The 13,931-nt window shown below is 47.8% G+C and overlaps 1 protein-coding gene and 1 pseudogene across 9 annotated transcripts in view; one reads left to right on the top strand and one right to left on the bottom strand.

Moving 5' to 3' along the window:
* Positions 1–13,931, bottom strand: part of ARSG (arylsulfatase G) — a 154,111-nt gene that overhangs the window by 28,709 nt on the left and 111,471 nt on the right. For all 9 annotated transcript variants that reach the window (XR_005195273.1, XM_017497343.2, XM_017497340.2 and 6 more), the window contains one exon: positions 5,283–5,391. Coding sequence is in view for 8 of the 9 variants with exons in the window: in XM_017497343.2 (XP_017352832.1) it covers positions 5,283–5,391 (109 nt within the window). In the remaining variant the exon portion in view is untranslated. The remainder of the gene's footprint in view (positions 1–5,282; positions 5,392–13,931) is intronic.
* On the top strand, positions 10,044–10,161 carry LOC119466796 (annotated as a pseudogene).

The raw sequence follows: 13,931 nt of genomic DNA, 5'->3' as shown, positions 1-13,931 counted from the left end.
AAAAAAAAAAAAAAAAAAAAAAGAAAGAAAAGAAAAAGGAAATATGTGCTTTTTCTTTCCTATGGCTCCGGCGAACCCAGACTCTGAAGGTTGTTTGTAGAAAGGGTATATATTTGTGTTCTTATCCAAGGAGTTGCTGAATGAACTTAGGAGTGGAGATGGGGGTAGCGGCGAGGAGGATGCAGAAAGTCCTGGCCTGCTGGGTAGATCATTTGAGGTCAGGAGTTCAAGACCAACCTGGCCAACATGATGGAACTCCATCTCTACTAAAAATACAAAAATTAGCTGGGTGTGATGTCACACGCCTGTAGTCCCAGCTACTCGGGAGGTTGAGGCAGGAGAATCACTTGAATCCGGGAGGTGGAGGTTGCAGTGAGCTGAGATCACGCCATTGCACTCCAGCCTCAGCAACAACCTTGAAACTCCATCTCAAAAAAAAAAAAAGAAAAGAAAAGAAAAGAAAGATCTGGCCTGCTGTACCCCAAAGTGTGCAAGTAAGGGATGGGGAAGGGGGAGTGGAAGGTCCACAGGAGAGTTCCTTCCAGAGGGACCCACATGGACTTCAGGACGCATAGGATGGGAACCAAGGTGCTGCGCTGGGCAGCCCTGGGGTGGAAGACATCCCAGGATGAAGGCAGGGGATGGAGAGGAAGGGTATTTCCTAGAAGCTGAGAACATTTTATCTGGAAAAAAGATGGATCTGATCTGAGGACAGGAAGTGAGAAGCAGGAGGGGGTTCCTCCGGGATGGATTGAAGGCACTTGGACCTGGACAGAGAGGGAGGTTTTGTGTTCATCTCTCGAGTGAGGGTGCCAAAAGAACTTCCTCTGAAGAAGAGGAGGGAACAGGGAACAGCAGGGATCATCCCTCAGTCATGAGAGCCGTTCTTTCTTAGCACTGAGCTGTAAATTTCTTTTTGCATTTAGTTTTAAGTTTTCTCCTGCATTGTTCTTCCCTGCATTGTTCTTCCCTGTCATTATCCCTGAGAAAAGTGAGGAGCCCACCCCTTCCTGGTCTCAGCTGTGGAGATGTGAGGGGCAAGCTTATGCTCACATTTGATGGGCAGCTTCCCTGGCACCCTCATCCACATGCGGGTCCCTCTTAGAAGCCAGCATAGCCCCAACCACACTGATTTCAGGGAGAACCAGGGTCCCAGGGGTCCCAGAGCATCAGGGGATGTCACCCAGCAAACCAGGCACGTCTTACAGAGTAAAGAGAGCTGCCAAGAGTGGGGGTGGGGGTGAGACCACCTCCCCACCTCCCCCAACTGCCACCACCCATTCCCAGATCCAGGTAGGAGGAGAAGGCTTAGAAAGGAGACATGTGGTTAGGCCCTGCCTGGAGGTGACACCAAAACCACAGAACACTGCTGTGAGCAGCACAGCCTCCTCGCAGCTTCTACTTCCAAGACCTGTGCCTTGAGACAGGCCAGAACCAGGCGAATCCCTCTTCCACACACCTGACTGTCTTTCAGAGAGCCACGAGGTAGCCCAGGGGATTACCTGTTCTCCTGGCTACACAGCAGCTTTAGCTGTTTTTCAAATGAGATTGTTTCAAGTCCTTTTTGCCATTCTGGTCACCTCATACTTGCCCCAGTTCATCTCTGAAGGATTGATCCTCTTTCGGAGCAGAGATAGGGTCTCCCAGCTCAAAGGCAGAGCAGGCCCTTCCCCTTCTTGTAGATGGCTAAGAGGGCTTCTGCTAAAGCCATAGTTCCCAGCCGGCGTGAGTTCATCCTCCCCAAGGACATTTGGCGCTGCCTGGAAACGTAGTGACTGTACCACTTAAGAGGTGGGGTGGGGATGCGATTGGCATCTAATGGGTAGAAGCCAGGGCTGCTGCTAAACATCCTATAATGCACACAGGACAGTCGTCCGAAACAAATCATGATCCAGCCCCAAATGCCGACCATGCCACAGTTGGGAAAGCCTGCAATCACAGTTTTAGGTGAAAATTTCTGAAACGTTTTCACATGTGCCGCCAAAGCCCTGCCCTCCTGAAGGTAAGGGAGCCCCTAAACAAAAAGCTTTCTGCCTAGTCTGCTCATGGCTGCCACCACCCCAGTCCCTGGAGTAATGATTGAACCATAGTTGGACACGGCAATAAATATTTGTTGAATAAATGCATTTTCCCCATTCTGTACTTGTGTTTTTGGAGGCAGGTCATGTGCAAGGCCTGTCTCTCATCTTATGACATCACCCAGGTGCACACTGAATATTAACACTGGTTATCTCTAAAACCAGTGGGATCAATATGAATGGAAGCCCCACACCTTCTCTTTTACTTTTCTGTATTCATATTTTTACCAACTTGACTACTCTCTGATGCTCATAATTCCTCAGGGCCTTGAGAATACAGGTTTAAGGGACTCTGGCGTTAGCTCTTAGGGGCGTAAGGGACTTATCTCTGATCTGGAAGATCTCTGTTCCTCAAGAAACAAAATGAGAGTAGATGATATGCAGTCTAGGCGAGGGGTGCCAGGCTGGGTTCCCCAAAACATGAAGCATTAGCATCAGTTTCTTGAATTTGGATCATAACATCATTCCTGTCAAGCTGACTCTGAGGCGTCAAGGGAAAGAGAAACGCACACACACAGCCTGTCCAGGCAGTAAGGAAACTCCACCCAAATTTGCTTTACATGGATTAACATGCGAAACAGCAAGAAGGTAAATCTGTAGAGGTAAAACTGGCTGGCTGAAATCCAGCCTAATTTAACCAAAAGCTATCCTTGGCTGGGTGTGATGGCTCACACCTGTAATCCCAGTGCTTTGGGAGGCTCAGGAGGGAGGAGTGCTTGGGACCAGGAGTTCAACACCAGCCTGAGCAACATTAAGAGACCCCATCCCAGCCAGGTGTGGTGGCTCATGCCTGTAATCTCAGCACTTTGGGAGGCCAAGGCGGGCAGATCACGGGGTCAGGAATTGGAGACTAGCCTGGCCAACATGGTGAAACCGCGTCTCTACTAAAAATACAAAAATTAGCTGGGCATGGTAGTGGCTGCCTGTAATCCAGCTACTCAGGAGGCTGGAGCAGGAGAAATCGCTTGAACCCAGGAGGCGGAGGTTGCAGTGAGCCGAGACCATTGCATTCCATAGCAACAGAGTGAGACCCTGTCTCAAAACTAAAATAAATAAAGAGACCCTGTCCCTACAAAAAGTTAAAAAATTAGGCAGGCATAGTGGCACATGCCTGTAGTCCTAGCTACTCGGAAGGCTGAGGTAGGAGGATTACATGAATCTGGGAATTCAAGGCTGCAGTGAGCTATGATCTCCACACTGCACTTCAGCCTGGGCGACAGAGTGGGACCCTGTCTCTTAAAAGAAATTAATAAATAAAATAAAATAAAATAAAAAATAAAAAATGTCTGTGCACACACACACACACATATACACATATATTAGGTTGTTGCAAAAGTAATTGCAGTTTTTACTACTAAAAGTAATGGCAAAAACCACAATGACTTTTGCACCAACCTAATGTATCGCCCAAGAGCCATGATATGGTGTATTGGTATTGTCCTGGCAAAATTCCAGGGGCCCTCTGGCAGACACTGCTTTGTACCCAGAACTCACTGCCTTTGGGTCACCAAACCATCCCCTCAGTCAGCTGTCTCCTCTAAGACCCTACATTATCAACGAGATGAGGCCGCTTGACCATGATTGACTGTAGGTGCAAACGCCATTCTCCAATGAGAAGCCACTGCTTGGCTGTCTGTGATGCAGCTTGAGAGATGGCTGAGTTGGCTGTGCATGTGCAGTCCAGCCGTGAACACTTGGCCCCTCTTGATAAGCACTTTGACTACACCAAGTCAGCCCTGTAAAAAGCAGCCTGCCTGGCCCTTTTCCCAGGCAGTCTGACATCACAGATTCCAGGCTCCGCTGTTGTTGTCACACCTGCTAGTACCCGCTGACAGCACGCTGCCCCCTCCTGACTGTACAGGGCTGACCCGGAATTCCTGGGGGCCCCACAGGCTGCCAGCGATGATGCCCACCCACCCCATACTTCGGCCCTCAGAGCTGTTTACTCTTTTCTCCTGGGCTTGAGTCTCTCCCCTCCTTCCCATTGGATCTAGGGAAGTCAGAGGGTGCCAAGGAAGCTTGCTTCCCTCTACTCAGCTGTGTTCTTTATGCTAGAACTCATTGGGCTAATGGCAATGAACCTCTGGAATTAGGAAATTGGTCTTTGACCAGACCAGTATTTTTTAGCACAGGAATTAGCACAGGGTTCTACGGAGGGTCCCCCTTGTTAGTGAACACCGGGCAGAACCCAGAGAGGAAGGTCCTGTCTGAATGAGTGCAATATCCCCGGTATAAGTCATGGTTCCACAGCTAGGAAGATGTTGCTTTCACATAGACGCTGCACAGCCAAGTTCTTTGCCATGGAGATGGCCTCCTGGATCTGCCTTACTGAGGCAGTAAGAGTAATGGTGAGACATCACATTTACCTGATATGATGGGTCTGCAGTGAGTCATGCAGAGAGCTTCCTCCTAATAAAGGAAGCACCCAGAGACTCAGCTCATTGAGAAGCTTCACAGCCAGAAGTAGGAAGAATGTCTTCATCTAAGGATTCATTCTTTCCCTCATGGCCTGGAGGGGCCACCTTTCTTCTCCACTCTCCTCCTGGGGAAGTGGACATCTGGACTCCTTTCTTGGGCCCATCTGATTGCTAGAGACTAGTTGGCTTCTCACAGTCACCCCTAAGACACCTGCCTTAACCCCAAGGATGGAATAATCAGAGCTCAAATGATCTATTCCCTCTGTCAGCTTGGCCCAGGCTGAGAGGGGAGATGCTGCTGCTGCCATCTTTTCTGTGACTTTCTCTCCAGCAGACACAGCCAGGACCCAATGCTGATGTATGTGAAACTAACCAATCCCTTCTCCACGCAGGCATTATTCCCAGAAGATGGCTTGAGTCCCACTTCACTGTTTCTCCCTACACTCCTCTCCTCTCCCCTCCCCTCCCTTCCCCTCCCATCTCTTCCCTTCCCTTCTTTTTAGAGATAGGGTCTTGCTATGTTGACCAGGGTAGTCTCAAACTCCTGGCCTCAGGCAATCCTCCTGCCTCGGCCTCCCAAAGTGCTGGGATTACAGAAGTGAGCCCCCACACTTGGCCCCACTTCACTATTACTTTCATAGCTTCTACAATCAGAGTCTTAGAAGTGTCTGGGAACGCCTGGCAAAGGCCAGTGATGAACGAACTTCCTGAGGCCTCTAGCCACCCATGCCTCCATGACTTTTCTCACTCTGGACCCCAACACCTCAAGGTAGTTTGGGTCTCATACCTTAACAAGGCAGTGCTGGTGACATTGACTGGAACTCTGCCAGGCCAGTAAGCCAGCGCCGGGACACGGTGCCCTCCTTCCCAGGTTGTCTGCTTAGCTGGACATCCCCCTGTGAGAGGAAGGGAGGTAGCTGGTTCATCCATGGTGATAACTTGAAGCTTCTTTTCAGCTAGGAGATAGTCTCTGGGAGAACCCCTCTCTGAGTTTCCAATAACCCCAACAAAGGAATAACCTTTTTGGTAAACAGCTATTTTCCTCGACTAGCTAGTATCTTTCAACATATGCTTTTTATTTTACTGGACTTCAGATGTAAAAAGTCGCCTCACTCTACTGGATCACCTCATTTTATTTTCTTCATAAGATCTTCCCCACTATAAATTATTTTTTTCGTTTATTGATTTGTTTGTTTGTGTGTCTCAACACATGAGACTTCATCAGTCTCATGCACCTAAGACATAGAGGGGCTTAAAAAAATCTTTGTGAAATAAGTGAAGTTCTCTTCCTAGTGATCATAATGTGACTGTCTGTTTAGGATGAAGAAATACAACTATTAAAGAAGAAGGAAACTTCTCCAGCTATTTGATCTGCTCAACATCCAAGAACTGATCTGGCATGGATTTTATGGCTTTATTTTGTTTTGCTTTTCTTTGTTTTTCCTTGAATTAATGAGTTGTTCTGATGTTATGGAGACGGTGTCCGTAATAGCTCCAACCTCTTGCCTCTCGGGGGAGGTAAGAACCAACTACGTGCAATCTATGAATTTCCACTTTGGCAATTAAAGGAATTATTTTTGTAACCATTAAGTCAAAAGTGACCACCAGTATAATGATGGCCAGCGGGCTGGAAGAGATGAGGTCATGTTTGATGGAAACATCCTGAATACATGTTGGGTTGCATTAACCACGACCATCCCACCACCCCCACACACACCCCACCCTCATCCTGGTTGAGCCAAGGGCCAAGGATCCCACAAAGTTAGCGTGTGCACAGCCTTTCCAAGGCAAGTGCTGTGTGTGGCTCACACACACTGCGGTCATGCAACTTCCCTTTGTTTGGCTGGTGTGAATAATAAAAGCAATTACGTGGGGAGGAGCATGGGGAGGAACAAGATGAAGGCTTCTGTCGCCCTGTACCAGCACTGCTGCAAACGGAACCTTTGATGTCCCTGGCCCAGCACACCACACCGGAAATGCTCAGCATTCTTGGGACTTTTTCATAACCAGCTTTGGAGTCCCTCAAGTTTTGAAGTAAGAAACAAAACACAAAATAACTTACATCCTATGGACTGTTTATGTTTAAGGGCGTGGGGTTCGAAAAACCAATTGGAGTCTCTGCAGGCTGAGTGAGACGTCTTTTGATCTAGCCCAACATTGCTCAAGTACATCCTTCCTATCGAGAGCCACGTCTCCCATAAATACATATCTCTCCCTCCAATGTATTCGCACACTTGGAACAAAGAACCCAGAACCCCAGCAAGCATAAAACGCATTTCCACGTGGCTTTGGAATGTATGACTTATGCTTCAGCTTAGGGCCAAAGAGCAGGGAGGAAGCATCCTCTCAAAGGCATGTGCTGGGGCTTTGTGGATACTTCCACCCCCATGGGGGCATCTTTGGAGAAGTTTGGGGTATGGGTAGGTGAAAACAGGGAGCCTGTTTATATGTATGACCATGGTGTATAATATTCAAATAGTCTTGTTTAACCTTTAAGGCCAGATGCTAAGGAAAGATCAAGGCTTTAGTTCCAGGAAACAAGCCATTAGCTCTGCCGGTCAACCAGAAGGCAGAAGCTGTGGGTCTGCATTGGGGTGGGTAATGACACCAGGGTTGGACACAGGATTTGGTCTCTGCCTCCAGGATGTTTCCAGAAGGGTAAACTGACCTTTAATTAGTAAATTTGCTAATTGGCCTTCACCACTAGGGATTCTTTTTGTTTGCCACAACCTTTTGTGTTGCTCTCTTGTAGGTGACTGACTTTCCTAATGCATTTTTCAGAGAAAAACATTTCAATGTGCTTGTCTTATTTCAGCAAAGGATTGAAAGCCGAAGGGGTTTGGAGGAATCTGGCTAGTTATAAAACAGGTATAGTCAACAAAGCAGACCTTCTCCTTGCAAAAGATTCAGGAATTAGGAGAAAGAAAAAGACCGGCTGAGAGAAACCACCCAGTGTGGTCACTTAAGGAGCGATCCCGTCTTCCTGCTGTAGAGACTACTCGGCTGGTGCAGGCTACACCCTGGGTTCTGGCTTTCACAGGAAGACACAATTATATATGCCAGTCATGCAAATGATCACCAGCCCACAGACCTTGTATTCTAAAGGGATTTATCTTAAAGGAGTCTAGAGTGTGAAAAAGCATAAACATTATTTATGTATCACCCATAACACAGATACTGTCTTGCTATAAATCCCAAATTCTCACTGGTGCTGCTAGAAGCAGACAAAGCTTACAAAGATCTGACTAGGGTTGTGTAGTCTAATTATGAGATGCATATGCTTGTATCAAACAGACCTGTTGTATTTTACCTGCACCAGCAAAGGCTGAATTCTAGCATAACTACTCCTGATCCCCCAATAGTCTTCAGTGATACCTGCTCCCACTAATGGATAGTTATTTGAAGTTAAACATATTAATAACAAGAGCAACAATAACATCCCCTATTTATCGAGCCTTTACTAAGCACCAGGTTAAGTGCCCCTAAGGCATTATCTCACTGAATCCTTATGACAACCTCTCAAGTTAGGCACTGTTATCCCCATTCTTCCGATGAGGAAAGCAAAGCTCAGAGAGGCTAAGTAATTTGCCCAAAGTCGCATAGCTAGGAAATAATAGAGCCAAGATCTGAATGCCGGTCTGACTACACAGCCAGCACCCTCACTCACTGAACCTTCTAGGGCAGTGGTTCCCATTTTGGAATATGTATTAGAATCACTAGGGGAGCTTTTAAAAAAATGCCCATGCCAAGGTCTCTTTCCCAGAGATTGTGATTTAATCGGCCTACAGTGAGGCTTGGACATCAATATCTTCTAAAACTCTCCTGGGGATTTAGTGTGGAGAGCACCCATTCCCAGAGAAGGAGGGCAAGGGGCAAGACTGGGAAGAAAACACAGCACATTTCAAAGTTAAATGTAGCTTATGGTCATCGTAACCACAGGCTTTCTGTTACCCATGCCTTTATAACTTTATGCCATAGCATCATACATGTGACTTTGTAAGTCATAGTAAGAACAATAGATAATCCATAAATGAAACTTGTAATCACTTTTCAATTTCAAACACGATTCATTCATTTAGATAAGCCTCCATACTTTGATCAGGCAATGGCGTATTAAAAGTGTTAGTTGCCTCGGCTTTCTGTCGAGAAATGCATGTCTTATAGCCATGAGAATGCATTTCTATGCACTTGTGGTTACTTATGACTCTAATTAAAGCAGAACCTCTTACTTAAAGCAATAAATATTTAGCCACAGCAACCAAAATATAAACAAAACCATGATTCATGAATTTGCTTATTTGTGCTTCTCTGGGTACGGAAGTGAAGTGGCATTTTATGATGCATCAAGACAGGGGCAGGCTGAGGAAGACTCACCATAGCCCACGCAGAGGAACAGTGGCCTTTCCTGGCTGGGACCCAAGGACCACGTTTCACTGAGTCAGAAGGGCAATGCAGTGAACAAGGAAATTCACAAATTTCTCCATACAGAAGAATCACCAGAAGGGATCTCATCTAAGATATGGATTTCCGGGTCCTATCCCCAATAATTCTAATTTAATAAGTCTGGGGTAGGGCTCTGATTCTAGGTAATTCTGATGTCAGTGGTCTGAAAACCAGAGTTGAAGAAGTATTCAAGGAATAATTAGGAGGATGCCTTTGGGGGCAGGCAGGTCTCCAGTGCCACCCCTGCCAATCATGTGGCCTTGGGCAGAATTCATACTCTCCTTCAGTCTCAATTATCTCCACCAGGAAGCAGGGAAGTGAATGTACAGTTGACCCTTGAATAACACAAGAGTTAGGGTACTGACTCCCGAGCAGGTGAAAATCTGGGCATAACCTTTGCCTCTCCTAAAAGTTAACTACTAATATCCTTAGGTTGACCAGGAAGCCTTACCAATAACACAATCAATTAAGACATATTCAGTATGTTATTTGTATTATAAACTGTAGACTTATAATAAAGTGAGCTACAGAAAAGGAAATGTTAGTAATAAAATCCTGGCCAGGCACAGTAGCTCATGCCTGCAATCCCAGCACTTTGGGAGGTCAAGGAAGGAGGATGGCTTAAGCCCAGGAGTCTGAGAACAGCCTGGGCAACATAGTGAGAACTTGTCTCTACAAAAAAACAATAAAAAATACAAAATGAGCCAGGTGTGGTAGTTTCAGCTGCTTGGGAGTCCTAGCTGGTAGTCCAAGCTACTTGGGAGGCTGAGGTGGGAGGATCACTTGAGCCCAAGAGGTTGAGGCAGCAGTGAGCTCTGATTATATCACTGCCCGTTAGTCTGGGCAACACAGCGAGCGAGTGAGTGAGTGAGAGAGAGAGAGAGGAGAAGAGAGAGAGAGGGAGGGAGAGGGAGGGAGAGAAAGAGAGAGAGGGAGAGAAAGAAAGAAAAGAAAGAAGAAAGAAAGAAAGAAAGAAAGAAAGAAAGAAAGAAAGAAAGAAAGAAAGAAAGAAAGAAAGAAAGAAAGAAAGGAAAGAAAGAAAGAAAGAGGGAAGGAAGGAAGGAAGGAAGGAAGGGAGAGAAGATCAGAAGAAAGACAAAATATAGTCTACGGCCATACCACCCTGAATGCACCCCATCTTGTCTGATCTCGGAAGCTAAGCAGGGTCGGGCCTGGTTAGTACTTGGATGAGAGAACACCTGGGATACCGGGTGCTGTAGGCTTAAATAAAAATAAAAAAAATAATAAAAAATAAAAGTAAATTTTAAAAAAGACAAAATATATTTCTGTTCACTAAGTGGAAGTGGATCATCATAAAGGTCTTTATCCTGGTTGTCTTCACGTTGAGTAGGCTAAGGAGGAAGAGGAGGAAGAGGAGAGGTGGTCTTGCTGTCTCAGGGGTGGCAGAGGCAGAACAGCATTCATGTATTAAGTGGACCCACGCAGCTCAAATTCATGTCATTCAAGGGTCAACTGTACTTATAGGGCTGTGGGAACAGTTATATAAGATAGTGCACATAAAGCTCTAAGCAAAGGACTTTTGCATAATGCCTGCCAAAGAAGTGCCAACCAAATTACCTATAAGGAGGAAATAGCAGAGATCACAACTTCTGACAGTTTGGTTTGGCATGCATAGTATTTTTCTTTTAACTAATGCTGAATGTCATTAGACAGAGTCCTCTCTCCAGTTTATTCAGTTAACACTGCCATGACTGACAAAAACCAACATTTGTTCCTTTATGTCACCCTCCTGGCCCACAAAAGCACTTGTGACTGGCTGCAGTGCCTGTTCTGAGGAGTGCACATTCTAACAGCCTTCTAAAGAAGCAGGCTTTCAGCCTAGTGCAGTGGCTTGCACTTTTAATACCAGCACTCTGTGAGGCCAACGCAAGGAAGATCACTTGAAGCCATGAGTTCGACACCAGCCTGGGCAACAAACGAGACCCCTCTGCCCCATATCAAAAAAAAAAACAATTTAAGTTTCGGGCATGGTGGCACACACCTATAGTCCCAGCTACTATGGAGGCTGAAGCAGGAGGATCGCTTGAGCCCAGGAGGTCAAGGCTACAGTGAGCCATGATCACACCACAGCACTTCGGCCCGCACAAGAGTGAGACCCTGTCTCTACAAAAATGAAATAAAATCAAAGAAGGAAGCAGGCTTTGTTTCTAACTGTAGTATGTCCCCTTGCTAAGGATGCCTACAGTGTACTCGTTTTCTAGAAACACAGGGCAGGCTGGCCTCTATTCAGACCCAGGACTCTGGCTGGCCTGGAGTGGCTCTGAGTATGGGATGAGGACATTCCACCAAGCCTGGTGGCCGAAGGCCCAGAAAGAGACACAGTTTGACTTCCTCTGGGTCCCTATCAGCGGGCCCTGTCCCCAGCCAGGGCCAACAGCCAGAGTCCTTTATCCCTTGCTCTGTCACCCCACAGCACCTCTGACTTTTCCCCGCCCCACCCCCTACCCCAAACTGGACAGAAGGCCCAGGATGCAGAGACTGCTTCCCAGCGGGAAAGGTTATGCAACAACCTGATAGCATCAGATTACAAACAACCAAGGTCTCCCAGAAGCCTGGATGCCAAATTCAACAGAATGTTTCCTCATCACCAAGGGGGAGGAAGGAACAGTTCTGCTCTTCAAATAAAACAAGAAAAGATTTTCCAGACAGAGGAGCAGTCAGTGAAGGGAAAAACAAGGTGTCGGTTCTGTCCCGGGTAGGAAACAGATCTGGCATGGACAAGGGAGGGTGGCTGTGGGGGGACCCAGGCCTCCTGGTCCGGGCTGCGGGCTCAGAGGCAGCAGGGGTGTCTGACTCGTGCCCTTCTTCTTCGGGAGAAGGCAGGGCTGCTCTGCTCTGCCCCCGCCCCTGTTCCGTGTCTCCTCGTCCCTGCAGGGCACAAGCCAAGTGGAGCATTCTCAGTCCACACGCACGGGGTGAAAAGATGACTCCAGGAGACGCTGCCTCATCCCATCAGCTGAGCTGGGCGGCTCAGCCAGGAAAGGAAAGGGAAGACAAGCAGGGGGGTCTGGGGGCCCTGAGAACAGGGGAAGACAGCGCGTGGCCTGACGCAGCAGCCTGGCTTCGGGGAGAAAGTTGCAGGGCTCCTGGTACTGTTTGTCCTAATCCGTTGCGAAAACATTGACCGCCTTCTCTCTTTCATTTGCTCTTGAGTCTGGCCCCCGTACCGTGAGCCGTGCAGACATTCCACTGATGGGAAACTGGGTGAGGAGGAGCAGGTGGCCAGAGGGACCCCAGCCCCTTTGACTCACAGGATGTGGCCACCTGCTGAGCTACATGCGGGGCGCTTCCCAGAGCCCCAGCGGCATTCCAGGCAGAGAGGAAGGAGGAGGCTGTGGAATGGTCAGTTGACAGGAAGCTGCTTTGGAGAATGAGGAAGGGGAAGTGTTTACCCCCAGGCAGCAGCCTTTCAAGCAAAGTTCTCTTTCAAACTCCCAAGAAAAGAAGGGAATGGCCTCCAGCCCCAGCCCCATCATGATTTCAAATGCTGTCACCCACAGATCCCACATGAAGCCACGGAGTTAGCGGGAAGGCCTTGCTCCAAAAAAGAACGTTATCTTGAGGTGCCTGAAATTCAGCTTCAGAACAAAGTTTCCCAAGAGACCCTGAACAACTATTTTTTTTGGCGATGGAGTTTCGCTCTTGTTGCCCAGGCTGGAGGGCAGTGGCACAATCTCGGCTCACTGCAACCTCTGCCTCCCCGGTTTAAGCAATTCTTCTGCCTCAGCCTCCCGAGTAGCTGGGATTGCAAGTGCATGCCACCATGCCCAACTAATATTTTGTTTGTTTGTTTGTTTTGAGACAGAGTCTCACTGTGTCGCCAGGCTGGAGTGCAGTGGCACGATCTCGGCTCCTGCAACCTCTGCCTCCTGAGTTCAAGCGATTCTTTTGCCTCAGCCTCCCGAGTAGCTGGGATTGCAAGTGCATGCCACCATGCCCAACTAATATTTTGTTTGTTTGTTTGTTTTGAGACAGAGTCTCACTGTGTCGCCAGGCTGGAGTGCAGTGGCACGATCTCGGCTCCTGCAACCTCTGCCTCCTGAGTTCAAGCGATTCTTTTGCCTCAGCCTCCCGAGTAGCTGGGACTACAGGCGCACACCACCATGCCTGGCTAATTTTTTGTATTTTTAGTAGAGACGGGTTTCACCATATTGAAGAGGCTGGTCTCAAACTTCTGACATCGTGATCCACCCGCCTCAGCCTTCCAAAGTGCTGGGATTACAGGCATGAGCCACCACGCTCTGCCAACCCTGAACACTTTTAAAATTATCTGTATGTGATTTAAGTTGCCCGGTCCTTTAGCGGGAGAATGTTTTTCAGGGTGTTTGCCAATCCCCTTCTAATGCTTCTATGGATGGGGTCCCGACAGGCCAGGAATAAAGAAATTGAGTCTAATGGAGGTTATCATTAGAGGCCAGGCGCAAGGCTGGGAGCCTCCCCAGCAGCACCCCCACTGATTCTCCCAATAGACCATGGAGAATGGTCCATGACCCCACCTGACAAGAAGAGGATGCTGAGCCCTGAGCTGAATCAAGATTCAAGCCCAGCCTGAGAATCCAAAGCCTCCCTGCCTCCCACAGACGTAGAAACGTTCAAACTGTCACAAGGGTTAAAGACTTTTTCCTGGACAATTATCAGGTTCAAAGGTGCAAGACAGAATTTTCCAGGTGGCTGAGCAGTTGGGTATAACAAAGTGTCCATAAGAGCAGTCATGTGGCTTGGGGAATGAGTCAGTGATGGTCAGAGAATGTGGGCCCTTCCATTGCTAGCTGGCCTTGGGGACACCCTCCATTCTTCTTGGCCTCAGTCTCCGTTTTTATCCAATAAGGTGATTGGAATAAAGATCGCTAAAGTCAGCCAGGCACAGTGACTCACGCCTGTAATCCCAGCACTTTGGGAGGCTGAGGCAAGCCGATCACCTGAGGTCAGGAGTTCAAGACCAGCCTGGCCAACATGGCGAAACCCTGTCTCT

The sequence above is a fragment of the Cebus imitator genome, unplaced genomic scaffold, assembly GCF_001604975.1.
Source record: "Cebus imitator isolate Cc_AM_T3 unplaced genomic scaffold, Cebus_imitator-1.0 Scaffold229, whole genome shotgun sequence".
Taxonomy (NCBI): domain Eukaryota; kingdom Metazoa; phylum Chordata; class Mammalia; order Primates; family Cebidae; genus Cebus; species Cebus imitator.
Note: the sequence above shows the minus strand (reverse complement) of the source record. Positions and strands in the feature narration are given on the sequence as shown.